The sequence below is a fragment of the Pygocentrus nattereri genome, chromosome 12 (genome assembly GCF_015220715.1).
Source record: "Pygocentrus nattereri isolate fPygNat1 chromosome 12, fPygNat1.pri, whole genome shotgun sequence".
NCBI classification, from domain to species: domain Eukaryota; kingdom Metazoa; phylum Chordata; class Actinopteri; order Characiformes; family Serrasalmidae; genus Pygocentrus; species Pygocentrus nattereri.
In genome coordinates, this window is record NC_051222.1 from 36,348,104 (window position 1) to 36,370,801 (window position 22,698).

Consider the following 22,698-nt stretch of genomic DNA (forward strand, 5'->3'; position numbering starts at 1 on the left):
TTTAGCCGTGGGTTGTTCCACAGACTGGCAGAGATCAGATCGTAGACTGAAACCTGGGTCTACAATTGGTTGAATCTCACAAGACAGTTTGCCTTGCGTGTCTGCAGTAGTGACCGTATCTCTGTTTTAGGACACGGGAAGGAGATCGTATTGCTGACTGTCACTCAGTTCGAGGCACGCCTGATACAGAATTAGCAGCCTTGCTATCAAATCTTCTAAGTTTGCGAAAGTGAGCATCACCGCTGTACCCATGTGCTCTGCAGCCGTTAAACCGTCAGGAGTTCTGCAGTGAGGGTCAAAGAACCCGAACCTGCCCGTCCGGTCTCTGAACACAGCGATGGATGTGGCTCCGGTCATCAGCAGCGCGGTAGCAGCGTCGCCGGTCAGACAGAGGAGCTCTCTGTCCAGGGTCCCATACTCGGCCATTCCCTGCGGCTCCTCGTCCTTTAAAAACCTGAACCTCTGGGGGAGTTTAATAACACTGTCTCTACTGTACCGGGCAGCTCGTCAAAGGTCAGCAGGTCACAAACAAACCTCCCTTCAAGTCTCCCTTCACCAGAACGCGGTCCAGATCGAGGCCGTTCAAGCGGTCATTCTCACCGAGCACAGCGAGAAACACCAGGGAATTGCACGTTCACTGCACGCCCGGGAAAACTCGTCATACCTAAAATCATCTTGGGCGATGGCAAGGGTTCATCATTTTGGACAAGTAAAGGTTCATCATTTTGGACAAGATGGGCGTTTTCAGAAGGGCGTTTTTAGAAAGGCGTTTTTAGAAAGCTTGCAGGTGCAAGCAGACAGAGGAGAAAAAGAACAGAACAGGATACAAAAGGATAGGACAGGACAGAACAGGATAGAGGGAGAGAGGGAGATGTTCGGTTCCTTCAGCACCTGTGAAAACACACACACAAAAAAAGCCAAGTTACATTTATGCAGGGCTCTTCTAACAAAGTAACATCTTTCAAACATTTACCGCCCATGTTTAATTAAAATGGCCATGAAATGTACAGAAACTGACATAAGTCTAATATAAAGGCTACTAGACCATGCAGGGGGCAGATTCAGAGGCAACCAATTTGTTTGGGGAATGAAAACATTTTTGAAGGAACGCGATATCATTAACTTTTGTTTTTTTTTAATAAACCATGGCCCCTTAAGGGCTTTGAGTTTGAATAATTTAAGTCTAAACAAATGAAGGCTGTAGGTGCCATATCAGTATCCAAGCCATGTTAGTACTGTACTGTATATCAAAGACTAAAGGACTACAGGACCATCCCAGTACCTGGTTACCAACTCACAAAGGAAGCTGACCAACTGTACAGGATGTAGCCTGCAGGCAGCCTGTAACAGCAAAACAACAAAAGAAATGCACACAATCTACAACAGACACAAATAAATACATAATCACAGAAAAATAATGCCCTGAAAAACATGTACAAAGAAAATACTTTGACAAGTCCAGATGGTAAAGTGTTAAACGATTCGCCTTAAGAATGGTAAAAATTACTTTTCAGATTAGGTCTTGAAAAACTCTGATGCTAATGTTTTAGCACTGCACTACTATAATTAAAGAGGAATTTCAGTTATTTGTCAAAATGCCTTTATAAGTAAATTAGGACATCATTCAGAGTGGTTTGATCATGCAGAAATTAAAAAAGAAATGTTCCTTAAGTCTGAAAAAATAATGTAGCCTGGGCAAAAGTTCCAGCACATTTAATATTGTATCTCATTTTTTCTCTGAAATGTTAAACTAGAATCTATTAACTCTTTCCAGGAAAACATATTTTGATCAGAGGTGCCCAAACATTTGCAAACAACTGTACAAGCAAACTAAAGTCTTATGAATAAGTGAAGCAAGTAGGTGCCAAATATCAGTGCTGCACTGTGTATAATAAACTAATAGAGTATAAGGCAATCTTAGTGACTGGAAACTCACCAAGTAAGCTGGTGAGCTTAGATGAATGCCCTGTGCCCTCTCAGGCAACTATGAAGGCGCCTGTAATAGCCAGAAAAACAACAACAACAAAAACATGTCAGTCTACAACAATGCTCACAAAAGACATTCAAGTTTATGTTTTAGTACTGCACTATTAGACTTAAAGGAGAATTCCTCTGATTTTTCAAAATTTCTATATAGTCATGTCAGTAAGACATTAACAGTCCTTCAGAACAGTTTGATGTCAAATGCCCCACACACACTCACCCTCACACACCCTGTGACCTGCTAAGTACTCTAAGCTGTCACTACAAAATGTACTTATCTAATAACCTATTCTGAAAATAAAATAAAAAATAGTTTTGCAGTAAAACCTTGGACGTGTATTAATATACTATATAATATATATATATATATATATATATATATATATATAAATATGTAATATATAAATATATATAATATATATAATATATAAATATATAAATATATATGTATATATAAATATATAAATATATATGTATATATAAATATATATAATATGTAAAAAAAAAGAAAAATCAGTGCAATTCCCCTTTAAGAAAAATGTTCCCAACTTACAGAAAACAGCGAGGCTTGTGAAGAAGAATGCCTGTAAAAACAAAGCTTCATGAATAGGGAGAAGGAAAAAACATACAAAAATGGTCTAAAGTTAAAGAAAGCTGGCTTTCTAGCAACTCATTTACCGCCACTGGAGTGATGGCATTAAAAGATATGCAACATTCCACATACGTAACACAGTAGCATGCATGCACACACACACACACATATTTTATATATATATATATATATATATATATATATATATATATATATATATATATACATACATACACACACATACATACATACATACATACATATGAGAGGTTTTGAGGATGTGGAGTAACAGTAACTCTTAGAATGTATTACTAACTTTTATGCGAGAGCTTAGAATCATGACTGCCAGAAAAGGATAACACTTACACAGGGCAGCACTGTCTGTGATGAAGGTCGGTAAAGACATATACACAAGATGACAATTAAGGATAAACAGTACATGTAGTAAGCAGAGAAATATGTATGTTGCTCCACAGGAAGAACTGACGACTGTTTATCACCAACATATGATGAAAACTGAAAACTTTTCTGAAAAGAGTTTTCAGCTTTGAATTGAGAGAATCAAGTTTAATCTCCATAATCAAATCATATGATACAAGCATTACTGTAAAAAGGAAGAATGTAGTTTTGATTCTACACAAATCAGTAACTTCGGTATGCATTGCCGTTGGTGATGTGTCTGGAAAGGTTTTTTGGTTTTTGAGCTGTTCACTGTTGAAATGCACAGTGTAGCTTGCTATGTGTGGTAGGCTTGCCTAGTACCTCAATGAATCATCTGATAGAAATTTTAAACACTTACTGTGAATGAAGATCTATGAAAACAGAAGCCACAGAAACAGAACGAAGACAATTAATCATAAAAGCTTATATAACATACTGTCCAAAACAAACTAAGCTGGGTTTTTAAAACACTGGAGCACTCCCTCTTGATAAAGCTTATTAAAACATCACACATGCATAACATGATGACTTGCTTTTGTCTATACATGTAAAGATGCTTGTGTTTTGTGATTAAAGATGAACTTTATTAGACTAACAAGCAAAAAATATTTACAACTTACACAGAATAGCAATGTCTGATTTAAAGACGTCCTGTAAAGAAAAACACAAAAACAAATTAAATATAAATAAATACAGAACAGCACGGTGTACAAATATACTTACATGTCACTGTGTAGACACTAGAAGAAACCTCAATAGTAGTATTAAGACAGCTTTAACACAGTCTACAGACATCAGGGAAAATAATTTTCACAATTATCTACAGTTTTAAACCTCAATAGCAATATTTAGACAGCTTTAAAACACTCTATAGCCACCAGGTAACACTATTTTAACCATATCTACAACTTTAAACCTCAATTGTAATATTTAAACAGCTTGAACACACTCTACAGTCATAAAGTCACAACATTCTAACCATTTTGTATAGCTTTAAACATTTATGGTTTTTAATTTTAACTAAATTAACTGGATTGTAAAATTTAAACAGGTTTAACACACTACAGCCATCAAGTAACATCAGTTTAACCATATCTACAGTTTTAGTGTTAGTGTTCTGCCTTGTACAGATGCACTAAAACCAGATTAAACCACAGTAAAGTAAGTTGTCATGGTGTCAATCCAAATCACCTTCAGCAAGCACTGCTCGAGGTCAATGGGCTCTGTGTAGTTTGTTAGTTTGTTTATAATGAGAGGAGCTCTGAGCAGAAGCTGTGTCTGAATTCCAGCAATGACATACAAAACTACCATCAGAGACATTCTCAGCTGTGGAACAGGGCTGTGAGACCTTCCTGTGCTCTCAGAGTGCTCAAGAAAACTTATTGGAGGTTCAACTCCATTCAGGAATGTGTAAAATTCTTAATTGGCTAACTTTGATCTCCATCATAAGAAATGACTTCATAAGCACCAGTAGCAGATGACTACATCAGTCCATATATGCAAGATATCAATGAGCACTGTGTATAAGAGTAACTTACCATGACACCGTAGCCCCCAAAGAACAGATGATCAGTCTGTAATTCCTGAAAACGTTGCTTTTACACAAGCAAAGTGTTTGTCTTCCTCTTTCTGGATGTGGATTGTTTCTCCTTCCAGCCAAACCTGCCCCTTGATCAGTGCAGAGGCTCAGGGTAAAGGGATCTTATTAGACCACAGAGCAGCGATGAAGTGTGAGTGTAAATGTTAAAAGCTGAAGCTGTTTTGTCCAGCAGCTCTAACGTCATGCTGGTACTGGCTGGATCTGGTATATATATATGTATGGTGAGAATACAGAATAAGACCTCTTACTCTAGATGTCAGTGTCCCTAAATCCTACATTACCGTGAACGTGTGATGAGTGTAGTAGCTCTTAGCTGCGAAGTGAGAGCAGTGAATCCGAACACACAGTGAAGGCGTTAATAATGTTTATTATTCTTCTATTCTACTTTCTGATCTGTAGAATGTAGACCACCCTTCCAGACCTCCTGGTGTTGACGCCTCTAGTGATCATGATGACAGGAAGACTGCTGTGAGTTCTAGATTTAAAGTCTTGTTACGCTTCCACAGTCCGACTTGTTGAACTAAAGATCAAGTGCAGACAATATTAAGGTTTGGAGTGGCCGAATTCATCTCACATTATAGATTCTGTGCTTCCTTCTTTTTACCATCTCATCTAACATCAGCATCTGAGAGCACACTGGCAGGACATCCAACAGTTGAAGTGAATAAAATTCCTGTGTTATTACTGCCCTCCTTTTTTTTAACATTTAAAATCTCTCGATATATCCTGCTCTGGGCTCGGCTGGATTTATAGAATTGTTGCTTTGGCTTCATCATCTGTTCTAGAGATTTCAATACAGTAGGATCAAAACAGCATCATAACTAAACGATTCTGAAGTATCAGACGTTCTCTGCTTTCTCCTTCTTTATCTAAACTCCATAAGAAAAGGAGGAAGGGCACAGTTTCCTTTGCCATTTCAATCCCTTCCTCTCTTTCTGAAGCTACTCACTTGCAGCTTCGAGAGAACTGATAGAAATGTTGGATGTGTTCACATGTTTTCTAGGCACTGTGTGCAGTTTCTCTTTCACACACACACACACACACACACACACACACACACACACACACACACACACACACTGACACGCTGTCCAGGGGAACGAAAACATTCACAGGAAAGCATGGACCTGACCTCAGGGGGAGGGACAATGTGGACTGCAAATCAAGTTAATGACAATCTCCTGTATAATTTTACACACAGTATAATCCAGACCACTGTTTCCTTCTGTGTCCTGTGTTTTTTGGAGAACTTCCCTCAGTTCGGATCAGGCAACAGTTCCGCTTGTCGTATCAAGTTTCGTAGATAACTTATTCCGTTCATTTAGACCAATCGTGATCGAAAGATCGGGAAAAGTAAAACCCTTCATTTTCAACTAACCCACTGTGAGAAGACGTGCAGTCACCACAGAGACCAGTGTGAACTTGGGACGTGAAGAACCAATGCAGCGTGGTTCATCGAGCCTCTCACCAGTGGAAAGGACACACCACAGGAGAGAAGATCTACACACGTATTGCAGAGGTGCCGATCATGTTTCGTGTGAATGCTACATTGTCCGCAGTGATGTTGGGCGCCAGCCCCTGGAAATTCTAGTCCAGTAGTGTCAGGTTTCTTTCTTCGTAAAGAAAAAAGACGGGGGTCTTCGTCCAAAACAAATTAAACAATTAAAGCTCCTATTTGTATGGGAATGAATGAATTGTATGGGAATGAAGAATTTCAGTCTGGTTTTAGGCCACATCACAGCACAGAGTCAGCACTAGTACATTTTTCAGTCTTTTACAGAGAGAAGAATCTGTTTTGCTCACTCAGCTGAAAAACATGGCCAAGCCAGCTTGTTTTTAATGCAAGACCAAATATTTTTATAGGGTTTAAATCTGTACCATCAGTAAAATCAAATACACTTTGGGCTTTGACCAAATTCTTTATTTCTTTATTTTTTTTGCTGCATTTTCTGTACATGTGCCTGTGGGTGGAGAAAATGGGGAAGGATGACTCAACTGACCATATCACTTTTTTACATTTCTCTGTAGACCAACGTCATCTAAACATACTCTCACTTAGTCATAAAAGGCTAAATGACATTGTCCACTTAAAGTTTAAGATAAATTTATTCTTAAATCTATAGTTTTTTCATTACACTGCCTGGACAGAATGTTGGGGATCTCCTTCCAGTCAGAAAACCAGCACACTGATACACAGTGGCCTCTAAAAATACTGGAACCCATAGTAAAAAGAAGAAAACTGAGGTATAAAAAAAAACACAGTTTATTGGTATCATTTAGATTTTTTATACAGAATATTAACAAAAATCTAACCTTCATGTGAAGTTCACAGACAAAATAAAAACATCTTATTGTTTTTTTTTTTCACATATATGTAACCCTCAATTGTTGGCACTCCAAGAAATGATCATGAGAAAACCTAATTGAAGAATACTCCTGTTAAAATCCAATGTTTGAAAGTTCACCCGAACGATTAGAGACACTTAAGTGATGACACATGTGAGTAGCTGGGGGTCTCTGGAAATGAAAACGTGTAGCGTGTGAGGCTCATCTCATGTAAACACCCTGACTGAAGAATTAAGCGGAAATACCCGATGTTCACTAATGACATGCAGCTTAACTCTCTGTTTTCACAATGCAACAACTTATGACTGGGGGCAGTCGTGGGCTGGAGGTTAGGGAACTGACCCTGTGACCAGAAGGTTGCTGGTTCGATGCCCTCAGCTGACAGTCCATGACTGAAGTGCCCTTGAACAAGGCACCTAAGCCCCAATTGCTGCCTGGGTGCCGTGGATAGGGCTGCCCACCGCTCTGGGCAAGTGTGCTCACTGCCCCCTAGTGTGTGTGTTCACTAGTATGTATGTGGGTGTTCCACTGCACGGATGGGTTAAATGCAGAGGTCTAATGTCACAGTGTGCAAGCACAGTGACAAAGGGTTGTAAATTCTATTCTGATGTTAGTGATGAGTCGAATTACTGAAAAGATGACGCTGCTTTTTTAAGGTCTGCAGAGTTTCAGTGCAGCACTGGACAGAATAGAGTGGGTTTACACTGTTGGAATTGTGTTTTGAGCGCTGACAGATGTTTGTCAAAGCGTCATTGTAAAAGAACTCAACTGAATCAAGTCTTGCCAAGAATAAACTTCTGTTTCTCTCATATTTCAGGCATTAATGTCATCAGACAGAATGGCTCTTCTGATCGCTCTGCTCATGATAGTGGGTGAGCCAGATTCTACTGTAACTTCATGAATGGAACAGCCTGTGATTTCTGTTTCAGTCTCTGATGTACAAACATGTGAACTGAACATGAATTAGTTTATGGCTGGAGCTTCATGTCATAGTAATGATTCTCTCCAGCTCCCTCCCTCACTCTGCTGCAACACTTACTCTGTGTGTTATCTCTCAGAATCAGCTCAGTGGTGTAGAGTAGCTGCTGGAGTTGGAGAGGAGAGAAGTGAAGCTGTAAGCTACAGTAACTCTGACTGTCTTATGGGCTCCAGACTCTGTAATCAACTCTTTCATGCATCATATGTTTCAGGAGCTTTTGGAACAGAGTGGAGTGTGAAGTACAACCAACAGGAAATCTGTGCTTTAAAAGGATCCACAGTGTTTATGAGTGGAACTCTCACTCACCCGGGTGGTCTGAGAGTGACAGAAGTTTTCTGGGTTATAGATCCAGCTCTGAATCTGAGTTGGCCTGATATGTCCAAGAACCCAGATTTCTCAGGCAGAGTCGAATATTTGGGTGATGAACAGAAATTAGTTTCCCTTAAACTGAGAGATGTAATGAAGAAGGATGAACATGAGTACTGCGTCAGAATCAAGACAGATCAAGAAATGCAGAAATATTTGCAAAGACCTGGAGTTAGGCTCACTGTCACAGGTAAGATAATTCAAATTGACCAAATATTGACACAATCGATCCTCTCACCTTAGACAGAGTGATTTCACCTGGTAATACATAGAGGCAGTCATGGGCTGGAGGTTAGGGAACCGGCCCTGTGACCGGAAAGTCACCCGTTTGATCCCCAGAGCCGACAGTATGTCACTGAAGTGCCCTTGAGCAAAGCACCTAACCCCCAATTGTTCCTTGGAAGCTGCAGATAGGGCTGCCCACCACTCCATGCAAGTGTGCTCATTGCCGCCTGGTGTGTGTGCTCACTAATGTGTATGTGGTGGTTCACTTCACGGATAAGTTAAATGCATTAGTCCCTGTTGTGGGACTAATAAGGGTCACTAAATCTTGATTAATGAGTGATTGAAGCTATTTGTGGAAATAACATTTTGTTTATATAGTTAAAATGTTAGCTCCACCAATTTTCATGCTTTTTTTGTTTTTGTTTTATTCTTCTCAGACCTTGGAAAACCATTAAGCCATACTGTTGTTAGGTTCCTCAGCACTGTGATAGAAAGCAAAGTTTTTTTCATAGAAAATTCTGAGTTTAGCTTTTTTCCCCAAATGTAATATTTCTGTCATTGTCTTAGAGCTCTGTGTAGAAGCTCCCGAAGAAGTGACCGAGGGAGAAACAGCAGATCTGACATGTAAGACCACCTGCAGTCTGACTGACCCAACATTCATCTGGTACAAAAATGGACGTCCTTTAACCACAAAGACAATCAAGAACAACCAGCTACACCTGCAGACGGTCAGCAGTGAGGATGCAGGCAGTTATAGCTGTGCTGTAGGAGGATCTCAACACCTCCGCTCTACTGCTCACAGCCTCAGAGTCAGATGTGAGTTTAGTTCATATTATTCACTACACTACACACTAAATACTAACCAATAGTTTTAGCAGGGAAACAGGATAATAGATGTCTTGATAAAATAATGCCATATTAATGTGAAAAAGGTCATATATGTCTTTAGATCCTCCAAAGAGTGTCTCAGTGTCCATCAGTCCCTCTGGTGAAATAGTGGAGGGCAGTTCGGTGACTCTGACCTGTAGCAGTGATGGAAACCCACCTGTGAAGATGTACACCTGGTTTAAGGGATCAACGCCAGTAGGAGAAGGAAAAACCTACAGCATTCCCAACATCAGATCTGAGGACAGTGGAGAATACACATGCCAGAGTCGGAATGATCTTGGAGAGAGAAGATCCACTGATTTGCAGATAAATGTTCTTTGTAAGCTTCTTGTGGTTGTTTGATGCTGTATTAGATGATTTGAGGAAGCCCAAAAATCTCAAAGATCATTAATATATTTATCTTGTCTGTCGTAGATCCTCCTAAGAGCGTCTCAGTGTCCATCAGTCCCTCTGGTGAAATAGTGGAGGGCAGTTCAGTGACTCTGACCTGCAGCAGTGATGGAAACCCACCTGTGAAGATGTACACCTGGTTTAAGGGATCAACGCCAGTAGGAGAAGGAAAAACCTACAGCATTCCAAACATCAGATCTGAGCACAGTGGAGAATACACATGCCAGAGTTGGAATGATCATGGACAGAGAAGATCCACTGCTATTCACTTAAATGTTCTTTGTAAGTTGATGATTACTGTCCCAAAACAAATGGAGAACAACAAATAAAGGTGTGAAGGACTTGGGTGAAAACCCATAAATACCGGGGTTTAATTGAATCAAATAACAGGATTTGTTGACTAATTTTACTTTAGTGTTCACCTGAAACTGGGGAACCCCTGGCCTCCTGGTTCTTCTAAGATTTTTTTGGGGCTGACATTCTTCTTAGCCCTCTTTTTCCTTTACTTTGTTGTATGGGGGACTGTTTGATTATTCACTTTACTTTAGCAGCTTCAATTTCTTCATCTCTTTGATTGAGGGTTGTTTGTTTTTATTCTTTCACAGATTCTGCTTCTTCTTTGTCTTTAAAGCCGTTTCTTTTCTTTTGCTCTCTGATTTATCTGGTCATCTGTCTACAAGCTGCAGTGCCAAAATTGTTGTTTGCCATGGTCTAAAGTGCAGCGTCTTGCCTGGATTGTGCTAATCAGCCCATGGACTTCTGAGAATTGGAGCTCCCTGGACCAGTGATGCCTCACCACCATCAGCCTCCAGCAGAGGCAGAACCACAGGCTGATCCATTACAGGATTGGGTAATAGCTAATTTACTTTCATTCTTGTTTCTCTAGATCCGCCAAAGAGGGTCTCAGTGTCCATCAGTCCCTCTGGTGAAATAGTGGATGGCAGTTCAGTGACTCTGACCTGCACCAGTGATGGAAACCCACCTGTGAAGATATACACCTGGTTTAAGGGATCAACGCCAGTAGGAGAAGGAAAAACCTACAGCATTCCCAACATCAGATCTGAGGACAGTGGAGAATACACATGCCAGAGTCGGAATGATCTTGGAGAGAGAAGATCCACTGATTTGCAGATAAATGTTCTTTGTAAGCTTCTTCTGATTGTTTGATGCTGTATTAGATGAATTGAGGAAGCCCAAAAATCTCAAAGATCATTAATATTTTTATCTTGTCTGTCGTAGATCCTCCAAAGAGCGTCTCAGTGTCCATCAGTCCCTCTGGTGAAATAGTGGAGGGCAGTTCAGTGACTCTGACCTGCAGCAGTGATGCAAACCCACCTGAGAAGAATAATACCTGGTTTAAGGGATCAACACCAGTAGGAGAAGGAAAAACCTACAGCATTCCCAACATCAGATCTGAGGACAGTGGAGAATACACATGCCAGAGTCGGAATGATCTTGGAGAGAGAAGATCCACTGCTTTGCAGATAAATGTTCTTTGTAAGCTTCTTGTGGTTGTTTGATGCTGTATTGGATGATTTGAGGAAGCCCAAAAATCTCAAAGATCATTAATATTTTTATCTTGTCTGTCGTAGATCCTCCAAAGAGCGTCTCAGTGTCCATCAGTCCCTCTGGTGAAATAGTGGAGGGCAGTTCAGTGACTCTGACCTGCAGCAGTGATGCAAACCCACCTGTGAAGATCTACACCTGGTTTAAGGGATCAACGCCAGTAGGAGAAGGAAAAACCTACAGCATTCCCAACATCAGATCTGAGGACAGTGGAGAATACACATGCCAGAGTCGGAATGATCTTGGAGAGAGAAGATCCACTGATTTGCAGATAAATGTTCTTTGTAAGCTTCTTGTGATTGTTTGATGCTGTATTAGATGATTTGAGGAAGCCCAAAAATCTCAAAGATCATTAATATTTTTATCTTGTCTGTCGTAGATCCTCCAAAGAGCGTCTCAGTGTCCATCAGTCCCTCTGGTGAAATAGTGGAGGGCAGTTCAGTGACTCTGACCTGCAGCAGTGATGGAAACCCACCTGTGAAGATATACACCTGGTTTAAGGGATCAACGCCAGTAGGAGAAGGAAAAACCTACAGCATTCCCAACATCAGATCTGAGGACAGTGGAAACTACACATGCCAGAGTCGGAATGATCTTGGAGAGAGAAGATCCACTGATTTGCAGATAAATGTTCTTTGTAAGCTTCTTCTGATTGTTTGATGCTGTATTAGATGATTTGAGGAAGCCCAAAAATCTCAAAGATCATTAATATTTTTATCTTGTCTGTCGTAGATCCTCCAAAGAGCGTCTCAGTGTCCATCAGTCCCTCTGGTGAAATAGTGGAGGGCAGTTCAGTGACTTTGACCTGCAGCAGTGATGGAAACCCACCTGTGAAGATCTACACCTGGTTTAAGGGATCAACGCCAGTAGGAGAAGGAAAAACCTACAGCATTCCTAACATCAGATCTGAGGACAGTGGAGAATACACATGCCAGAGTCGGAATGATCTTGGAGAGAGAAGATCCACTGATTTGCAGATAAATGTTCTTTGTAAGCTTCTTGTGATTGTTTGATGCTGTATTAGATGATTTGAGGAAGCCCAAAAATCTCAAAGATCATTAATATTTTTATCTTGTCTGTCGTAGATCCTCCAAAGAGCGTCTCAGTGTCCATCAGTCCCTCTGGTGAAATAGTGGAGGGCAGTTCAGTGACTCTGACCTGCAGCAGTGATGGAAACCCACCTGTGAAGATGTACACCTGGTTTAAGGGATCAACGCCAGTAGGAGAAGGAAAAACGTACAGCATTCCCAACATCAGATCTGAGCACAGTGGAGAATACACATGCCAGAGTCGGAATGATCATGGACAGAGAAGATCCACTGCTATTCACTTAAATGTTCTTTGTAAGTTGATGATTACTGTCCCAAAACAAATGGAGAACAACAAATAAAGGTGTGAAGGACTTGGGTGAAAACCCATAAATACCGGGGTTTAATTGAATCAAATAACAGGATTTGTTGACTAATTTTACTTTAGTGTTCACCTGAAACTGGGTAACCCCTGGCCTCCTGGTTCTTCTAAGATTTTTTGGGGGCTGATATTCTTCTTAGCCCTCTTTTTCCTTTACTTTGTTGTATGGGGGACTGTTTGGTTCTTCACTTTACTTTAGCAGCTTCAATTTCTTCATCTCTTTGATTGAGGGTTGTTTGTTTTTATTCTTTCACAGATTCTGCTTCTTCTTTGACTTTAAAGCCGTTTCTGTTCTTTTGCTCGCTGATTTATCTGGTCATCTGTCTACAAGCTGCAGTGCCAAAATTGTTGTTTGCCATGGTCTAAAGTGCAGCGTCTTGCCTGGTTTGTGCTAATCAGCCCATGGACTTCTGAGAATTGGAGCTCCCTGGACCGGTGATGTCTCACCACCATCAGCCTCCAGCAGAGGCAGAACCACAGGCTGATCCGTTACAGGATTGGGTAATAGCTAATTTACTTTCATTCTTGTTTCTCTAGATCCGCCAAAGAGGGTCTCAGTGTCCATCAGTCCCTCTGGTGAAATAGTGGAGGGCAGCTCAGTGACTCTGACCTGCAGCAGTGATGCAAACCCACCTGAGAAGAATAACACCTGGTTTAAGGGATCAACACCAGTAGGAGAAGGAAAAACCTACAGCATTCCCAACATCAGATCTGAGGACAGTGGAGAATACACATGCCAGAGTCGGAATGATCTTGGAGACAGAAGATCCACTGCTTTGCAGATAAATGTTCTTTGTAAGCTTCTTGTGGTTGTTTGATGCTGTATTAGATGATTTGAGGAAGCCCAAAAATCTCAAAGATCATTAATATTTTTATCTTGTCTGTCGTAGATCCTCCAAAGAGCGTCTCAGTGTCCATCAGTCCCTCTGGTGAAATAGTGGAGGGCAGTTCAGTGACTCTGACCTGCAGCAGTGATGGAAACCCACCTGTGAAGATATACACCTGGTTTAAGGGATCAACGCCAGTAGGAGAAGGAAAAACCTACAGCATTCCCAACATCAGATCTGAGGACAGTGGAGAATACACATGCCAGAGTCGGAATGATCTTGGAGAGAGAAGATCCACTGATTTGCAGATAAATGTTCTTTGTAAGCTTCTTGTGATTGTTTGATGCTGTATTAGATGATTTGAGGAAGCCCAAAAATCTCAAAGATCATTAATATTTTTATCTTGTCTGTCGTAGATCCTCCAAAGAGCGTCTCAGTGTCCATCAGTCCCTCTGGTGAAATAGTGGAGGGCAGTTCAGTGACTCTGACCTGCAGCAGTGATGGAAACCCACCTGAGAAGAATAATACCTGGTTTAAGGGATCAACACCAGTAGGAGAAGGAAAAACCTACAGCATTCCCAACATCAGATCTGAGGACAGTGGAGAATACACATGCCAGAGTCAGAATGATCTTGGAGACAGAAGATCCACTGCTTTGCAGATAAATGTTCTTTGTAAGCTTCTTGTGGTTGTTTGATGCTGTATTAGATGATTTGAGGAAGCCCAAAAATCTCAAAGATCATTAATATTTTTATCTTGTCTGTCGTAGATCCTCCAAAGAGCGTCTCAGTGTCCATCAGTCCCTCTGGTGAAATAGTGGAGGGCAGTTCAGTGACTCTGACCTGCAGCAGTGATGGAAACCCACCTGTGAAGATGTACACCTGGTTTAAGGGATCAACGCCAGTAGGAGAAGGAAAAACGTACAGCATTCCCAACATCAGATCTGAGCACAGTGGAGAATACACATGCCAGAGTCGGAATGATCATGGACAGAGAAGATCCACTGCTATTCACTTAAATGTTCTTTGTAAGTTGATGATTACTGTCCCAAAACAAATGGAGAACAACAAATAAAGGTGTGAAGGACTTGGGTGAAAACCCATAAATACCGGGGTTTAATTGAATCAAATAACAGGATTTGTTGACTAATTTTACTTTAGTGTTCACCTGAAACTGGGTAACCCCTGGCCCCCTGGTTCTTCTAAGATTTTTTGGGGGCTGATATTCTTCTTAGCCCTCTTTTTCCTTTACTTTGTTGTATGGGGGACTGTTTGGTTCTTCACTTTACTTTAGCAGCTTCAATTTCTTCATCTCTTTGATTGAGGGTTGTTTGTTTTTATTCTTTCACAGATTCTGCTTCTTCTTTGACTTTAAAGCCGTTTCTGTTCTTTTGCTCGCTGATTTATCTGGTCATCTGTCTACAAGCTGCAGTGCCAAAATTGTTGTTTGCCATGGTCTAAAGTGCAGCGTCTTGCCTGGTTTGTGCTAATCAGCCCATGGACTTCTGAGAATTGGAACTCCCTGGACCGGTGATGTCTCACCACCATCAGCCTCCAGCAGAGGCAGAACCACAGGCTGATCCGTTACAGGATCGGGTAATAGCTAATTTACTTTCATTCTTGTTTCTCTAGATCCGCCAAAGAGGGTCTCAGTGTCCATCAGTCCCTCTGGTGAAATAGTGGAGGGCAGCTCAGTGACTCTGACCTGCAGCAGTGATGCAAACCCACCTGAGAAGAATAACACCTGGTTTAAGGGATCAACACCAGTAGGAGAAGGAAAAACCTACAGCATTCCCAACATCAGATCTGAGGACAGTGGAGAATACACATGCCAGAGTCGGAATGATCTTGGAGAGAGAAGATCCACTGATTTGCAGATAAATGTTCTTTGTAAGCTTCTTGTGATTGTTTGATGCTGTATTAGATGATTTGAGGAAGCCCAAAAATCTCAAAGATCATTAATATTTTTATCTTGTCTGTCGTAGATCCTCCAAAGAGCGTCTCAGTGTCCATCAGTCCCTCTGGTGAAATAGTGGAGGGCAGTTCAGTGACTCTGACCTGCAGCAGTGATGGAAACCCACCTGAGAAGAATAATACCTGGTTGAAGGGATCAACACCAGTAGGAGAAGGAAAAACCTACAGCATTCCGAACATCAGATCTGAGGACAGTGGAGAATACACATGCCAGATTCGGAATGATCTTGGAGACAGAAGATCCACTGCTTTGCAGATAAATGTTCTTTGTAAGCTTCTTGTGGTTGTTTGATGCTGTATTAGATGATTTGAGGAAGCCCAAAAATCTCAAAGATCATTAATATTTTTATCTTGTCTGTCGTAGATCCTCCAAAGAGCGTCTCAGTGTCCATCAGTCCCTCTGGTGAAATAGTGGAGGGCAGTTCAGTGACTCTGACCTGCAGCAGTGATGCAAACCCACCTGAGAAGATCTTCACCTGGTTTAAGAGATCAGCATCAATAGGAGAAGGAAAAACCTACAGCATTCCCAACGTCAGATCTGAGGACAGTGGAGAATACACATGCCAGAGTCGGAATGATCTTGGAGAGAGAAGATCCACTGCTTTGCAGATAAATGTTCTTTGTAAGCTTCTTGTGATTGTTTGATGCTGTATTAGATGATTTGAGGAAGCCCAAAAATCTCAAAGATCATTAATATTTTTATCTTATCTGTCGTAGATCCTCCTAAGAGCGTCTCAGTGTACATCAGTCCCTCTGGTGAAATAGTGGAGGGCAGTTCAGTGACTCTGACCTGCAGCAGTGATGCAAACCCACCTGAGAAGATCTACACCTGGTTTAAGAGATCAGCGTCAATAGGAGAAGGAAAAACCTACAGCATTCCCAACATCAGATCTGAGGACAGTGGAGAATACACATGCCAGAGTCGGAATGATCTTGGAGAGAGAAGCTCCACTGCTTTGCAGATAAATGTTCTTTGTAAGCTTCTTGTGATTGTTTGATGCTGTATTAGATGATTTCAGGAAGCCCAAAAATCTCAAAGATTATTAATGTTTTTATCTTGTCTGTCGTAGATCCTCCAAAGAACTCATTCATTTATGAAAGTTGCCTGTCTGTCTCTATACAGGCTACCCCGTGATTCTGTATGTAGCTCTTGGAGTCGGACTCTGTTTTATTTTTTTAGTCTGTCTCATTGCAGTTTTTTGGAGGTAAGAACTTCAATGAAAGACTGTCAGGTTTCATTAGTAGTTTATTAAGCAAGGCCAAATGTTCATATTTGAATCATAAGTGCTCATGTTTATTGATCAGATAAAGAACATGAGACCAAGGCAAGATGGAAATATGGAACAACCAATCTATGTGGTGCGCTCTAGATATCAAAATCCTTTAATTGTGCTTCAATATGAAAGTGTGTACAAGGTGGCAGTTAATAGGTGTAGACTGAAAGCACTTTCGGAGGTCCTGATTTTGACCAGTGGAGGACCTGCAGTGGACAGATGTGACTTTGAGATGAATAGATAGATTTATTTACTGGATGGTGAGGATTAGAACATTTATTTCAGGTTGGACCGCTTAGTATGGCACAACTTTATTCTCGATTTTATGACAATTATGACACAAAAACAGATTAAGTGAAGTATTTTCACTTTAAGAAGAAAAAATGTTTTTATCCATAAACATGATCCATATAAAAGGCTTGCCTTGCAAAAACATTGGGATATGATACCAGCTAACCCAGATCTAGCTGCGTATTTAGCACGTCTGTTTCACAGTGAAAAGCAAGATCAGAAGCTCACAGTAGAGTAAAAGCGTAGTATCACCACCCAAACCTTCCAGCAGGCTAACACTATCCTCCATGTCAGCTTCTCTTCACCTGTTTTAGTCAGTTTGTCTGTGTTGTGATTGGCAGTCTTAACTGCGATGTTTAAGGTGGAACATCAGTGCAATGTGACTCCCTGAACTCAAAAATTAAGGTGGAGTGACGCCTTAAATATCTTTTGTCAGAGTAGTATTATCCAGCTATATTGCACCGATATAATGCTTCCCATTGAGAGACTGAAACTAAATGTGGTTTAATATTTAAAAATTGTATAATAGTGTACAGGGTGAGTCAAAAGTCATAGGACACCGTTTTATTTTATCTTATTTTTTATGACTCTACGATGCGGTGCAGAAGGTGGTGTTTGTTGCGCATTTTCTCAGCATTTGTTTGAGATGATGGCGGCGCGCAGTAGTGCAGCGGCTTCTCACGCTCCGTACACCCTGTTTCGAGCTGTTTTTACGTCGGTTCTGATCCCAACTTCACACGCCCCACGCGTGTGAGTTATAGCAGAACCAAACTTTTGAGGATTAAGGACAGTTTGGCCAGAAAAACAGCAATAATGGACAATAATATCAGAGCTACGCTGGGCAGGCTGAAGCTCCTACGAGTGCCGGTGTGGGGGAGCAGAGCGCCGCAGACAAAGAGCAGGAGGAGGCGGTGCAGCAGACGGCAGAAGAGGGGGAAACGCGCTGGCGTGCTAGCTAGGCTAAAGGCTAATGCTCACCGACCCCCAATTCCGTCGCTTTTCCTGTCTAACGTCCGCTCTCTGGATAACAAGCTGGACCTGCTGCGGCTGAGGATGAATGTTTCTGAGGAGATGAGGAACTGCGCTGTGATTTGTCTCACGGAAACCTGGCTGAACCACACCATGCCGGACTCAGCCTTCCAGCTCGCCGGCCGGCAGCTCTTCCGAGCGGACCGCAACCAGCTATCCAGGAAAGCCCGGGGGGGGCGGCTTGTGCATCTACATAAAAAAAGGTTGGTGCACAAACTGCGTGTTGGTAAACAGCCACTGCTCCGAGGCGACAGAACAGCTGACTGTGAAGTGTCGTCCTCACTATCTGCACTTGTGAGTTTTCGGCGGTGTTTGTGATCGCTGTTTACATAGCACCGGATGCTAATGCTAACAACGCGCTGAAGGAGCTTCATGACAACATCAGCTCGCTTCAGAACAAGCATCCGGAGGCGTTCTACGTGGTAGCGGGGGATTTTAACCACGTTGAAATGAAGAACACCCTGCCGAGGTTTTACCAACACGTCAACATCCCAACGCGAGGTAATAACACGCTGGACCGTGTTTACACCAACGTGAGTTTACACCAGCCCGAGGTGGGGACGGGGGAAGGCTCTGTACGCGTGTACAGAGCCTTCCCCCGTCCCCACCTCGGGCTCTCCGACCACATCTCCATCATGCTGGTCCCTGCATACCACCCCCCACTGCGTCGCTCCAAACCCACACAGAAGACCATCACTGTGTGGCCCAGTGACGGCGACGCTGTGCTGCAGAACTGCTTCGGCTGCACAGACTGGCAGGTCTTCAGGGAGGCTGCTGAGTGCGAGGGGGAGCTGGACCTGGAGGAGTACACATCTGCTGTTCTCGGGTACATCAGCAAGTGCACGGAGGATGTCACTACCACCAAGACTGTGACTTGCTACCCGAACCAGAAGCCCTGGCTGAGAGGTGCGTTCTCTGCTGAAAGCCAGGGATGCTGCCTTCAGGTCTGGGGACTCAGGTGAAATCAGGAGGGCTAGAAGAGAGCTGACTGATGGAGTCAAGAGGGCAAAAGCTGCATATGCTCTGAAAATCCAGGGACACTTTTCCTCCCAGGATCCACAGAGTATGTGGAGGGGCATCAAGTGCATCACGGACTACAAATCCAACGTTGCACAAAGCTCCAAAGACCCATCCCTGCCTGAGGCTCTCAACAAGTTCTACGCCCGCTTTGAGAATCCTGACACCCCCCCCAGCACCAGACTCACACACTCACCAGGAGAGGAGCCCCTCAGCATGACACTAGCAGAAGTAAGGAGGACGCTGAGGAGGATCAACCCCCGGAAAGCTGCTGGCCCGGACAACATCCCCGGACGGGTGCTAAGAGACTGCGCCGACCAGCTCTCGGACGTCCTGGCGGACATCTTTAACGCCTCCCTCATCCAGGCAGCAGTCCCCACTTGCATGAAGACTGCCACCATCATCCCGGTCCCCAAGAGCTCTGCAGTGACGGGTCTGAATGACTACCGGCCAGTGGCCCTCACGCCGATAGTAACAAAGTGCTTTGAAAGACTGGTTCAGACCTACATCAAAGCCACCATCAACGTCACTGTGGATCCACACCAGTATGCGTACAGGAGGAATCGATCCACAGAGGATGCCATCTCCTCTGTGGTCCACACTGCCCTCACCCACCTGGAGCAGAAGGATTCCTATGTTCGTATGCTCTTTGTGGACTTCACATCTGCTTTCAACACCATGATTCCTCAGACCCTGATAACAAAACTCTCCTCACTTGGACTGAGCTCTTCCATGTGCAACTGGGTCCTAGACTTCCTGACCAACAGGCCGCAGTCTGTGAGGATCCACAACATCTCCTCCCCCACCATAATCCTCAGCACTGTCTCCCCTCAGGGCTGTGTGTTGAGCCCCCTCCTGTTTACACTGCTTACATATGACTGCTCACCTATCCATCCAGGCTGTCATATTGTGAAGTTCGCAACAACACTTCCACTCTGGTCAGGAAGGCACATCAGCGGCTCTACTTCCTCAGGAGGCTGAGACAAGCTGGACTCGGGAGGGCAGTCCTCACCTCCTTCTACAGATGTGTGGTGGAGAGCGTCGTGTGCTCCAGCATCAACGTGTGGCATGGAAGCTGCTCTGCTGCAGATAGGAAAGCTCTGCAGAGGGTGTTGAAGGCTGCACAGAGGATTGTTGGAGTCAGCCTCCCCAGCACCACAGACATTTACACCTCCAGATGCAGGAAAAGGGCTACCTGCATCAGGAAGGATCCCACCCACCCAGCACACGCACTTTTTGTCCCGCTCCCCTCAGGCAGGAGGCTGCGGAGCATCAAGTGCAAAACAACCAGACTCAGAAACAGCTTCATACCAGAAGCTGTAAGGCTCTTAAATTCCAACTAAACACACTGCACTGACACTTACAAGAACAAGTACTGTTACAAACACTGTCACTTTAAACCGCACTGAGACACTTTATCTAGACACTTTATCCACTGCTCTAATTCAATATCATGCTGCTATAGCAAACTTGCACTCTGGACTTCATATTGCTGCTAACTGCCCACTCTCCTACTCTCCCTCTCTTGTGTATTTACCTTATCTATTTTGTCTAGTCTTTATCTATTTTGCTCTGTTCTATTTTGTGTTTTTTTGTATCTATTTTGCTTATATTTATCTATTTTAATAACAGCTCTTGGGTGTAAACTGGACCATGAGATCTTAATTTCGTTCCACCTCATGTACCATGTGATGCGAATGACAATAAAAACTCCTTGAATGACGCCAGGGATAGAAGTTGATAATAAAATAAAAAATAAAATAACCTGTCTTGTGACTTTTGACTTACCCTGTAGTTGCTAAGGCAAAGCATTAAAGGTTTGAGTGTGTGTGTGTGTCTGTGTCTGTGTGTGTGTGTGTGTGTGTGTGTGTGCGCTCTCTCACTGTATTTTATATTATTTTCTCATAGATTTCGAGGAAGCATCAATGAGGCCATCACCATCCATTTCAAAAGCTCTACCAATCCTGAGTGAGATTACTTTGAAACATCTATGGTGTAAAATGTGAAACAGTCCGTCTTTAAGTGGACCTTAGATTTTACCGATAAAAATGTTAACCCAAATGAATAAGAACATCTGTATGATCTGCTGTAAATGGTCTTTTCTCTATGAAATGCTTTGAGCTGAAAACATCATCATTTTGTTCTGTGAACTGATTTGATTTGAAGTTATTACAAGTTCTTCAAATCATCATTTGCTCAGCAGGATCGCTCATTAAAATGTCATCAAACAGCATCCAGCACTCCTTCAAATGCCAAATAAAATCAATTCTTTACATTTCATTTAAACTCTTTGATATGACCTGAATTTCATCTTTTTGAAATTGTAATGTGATCTTGTATCATTAAATATATCATATATCTACATGAATAATTCTTATTACATGTGAGTGTATGTGTTGATTTCCACAACAAGCATCCCCAGTTTCTCACAGCAGAGAAACAGCGCCCTCCTCCTGTCAATTCACAAACTGCAGACAGAGAGAGTCGCACCAGTGATGACGTCAAACCTCAGGGCCACTTAAATGTAGTGCAGGTGTAACCAAGCCTTAAATGTTTCAAGCCAAATAAAAGGAACAACAACAGAAACCAGTATAAAGCTGGTAGTAAAGGTATTTATTTGGGTTCGGTAGCAGGTGTGTCACCTGTGTCCAATTATATCTGATATATTGGACTGGAGCGTTTCTCTTTCTTAATGATGTATAGGGAATGTCAATAAGATTTCAATAATCTCAATTCCAGTGACAATTGTGAAAAAAAATTATAAGATATATAAAAAAATTAATGAAATAGAATAAAAAAATAAACACAGTCACATTTCCCTGAATTCACTTTGTATAAATGAAGACAAAACCAAGTAGACTCAGTGAACTATATGGAAGAGCTCTTCAACCTTGAAAGCTAAGTTAACCCCTTTTCTTTTCTAGGAACAGTTCTTTTAGAAAATGTCCGTGGAGTATGTAGAAAAATGTGAAGAACAGTTCTTGAACGGTTTTCACTCTGGAAAAATGCAAAAATAATATTTGGGTACCCAAAAAAAAAATAAATTTCCAAAACTGTAATTTATACTTAAGTGCTCCAGGACAGATTCAGAACAGTAGCGGCCGTCTTCCTCTCTCTCTCTCTCCGTCTCACCCTCCACCTCTCTCTCTCTCTCCGTCTCATCCTCCACCTCTTCATCTCTCTCTCTCCGTCTCATCCTCCACCTCTCTCTCTCTCGCTCTCCGTCTCACCCTCCACCTCTCTCTCTCTCTCCGTCTCACCCTCCACCTCTCTCTATCTCTCTCCGTCTCAACCTCCACCTCACTCTCTCTCTCTCTCCGTCTCATCCTCCACCTCACTCTCTCTCTCTCTCCGTCTCATCCTCCACCTCTCTCTCTCGCTCTCCGTCTCATCCTCCACCTCTTCATCTCTCTCTCTCCGTCTCATCCTCCACCTCTCTCTCTCTCGCTCTCCGTCTCACCCTCCACCTCTCTCTATCTCTCTCCGTCTCAACCTCCACCT

The 22,698-nt window shown here is 42.4% G+C and overlaps 2 protein-coding genes and 1 long non-coding RNA gene across 3 annotated transcripts; 2 read left to right on the plus strand and 1 right to left on the minus strand.

Annotated features, from left to right (window-relative positions):
• Positions 1–446: 446 nt before the first annotated feature.
• Positions 447–1,964, minus strand: LOC108413115. Its single transcript, XR_005131186.1, has 3 exons — positions 1,937–1,964; positions 1,283–1,341; positions 447–891 (listed from the first exon to the last, which is right to left on the minus strand). It is a non-coding gene; the product is annotated as an uncharacterized LOC108413115 (long non-coding RNA).
• Positions 1,965–5,812: 3,848 nt separating this feature from the next.
• LOC119264734 (B-cell receptor CD22-like) lies at positions 5,813–10,688 on the plus strand. The gene is made up of 6 exons (XM_037543484.1): positions 5,813–6,135; positions 7,780–7,834; positions 8,153–8,497; positions 9,100–9,348; positions 9,482–9,739; positions 9,835–10,688. Exons 2-6 carry the CDS (start codon positions 7,786–7,788, stop codon positions 10,137–10,139), a joined length of 1,206 nt encoding a protein of 401 aa, XP_037399381.1. The 5' UTR covers positions 5,813–6,135; positions 7,780–7,785; the 3' UTR covers positions 10,140–10,688.
• Positions 10,689–12,234: 1,546 nt separating this feature from the next.
• On the plus strand, positions 12,235–21,574 carry LOC108416388 (B-cell receptor CD22-like). The gene is made up of 12 exons (XM_037543434.1): positions 12,235–12,366; positions 12,462–12,719; positions 13,324–13,581; positions 13,677–13,934; positions 14,030–14,287; positions 14,383–14,640; positions 15,245–15,502; positions 15,598–15,855; positions 15,951–16,208; positions 16,304–16,561; positions 16,710–16,791; positions 21,106–21,574. Exons 2-12 carry the CDS (start codon positions 12,566–12,568, stop codon positions 21,167–21,169), a joined length of 2,364 nt encoding a protein of 787 aa, XP_037399331.1. The 5' UTR covers positions 12,235–12,366; positions 12,462–12,565; the 3' UTR covers positions 21,170–21,574.
• The last annotated feature ends 1,124 nt before the right edge of the window (positions 21,575–22,698 follow it).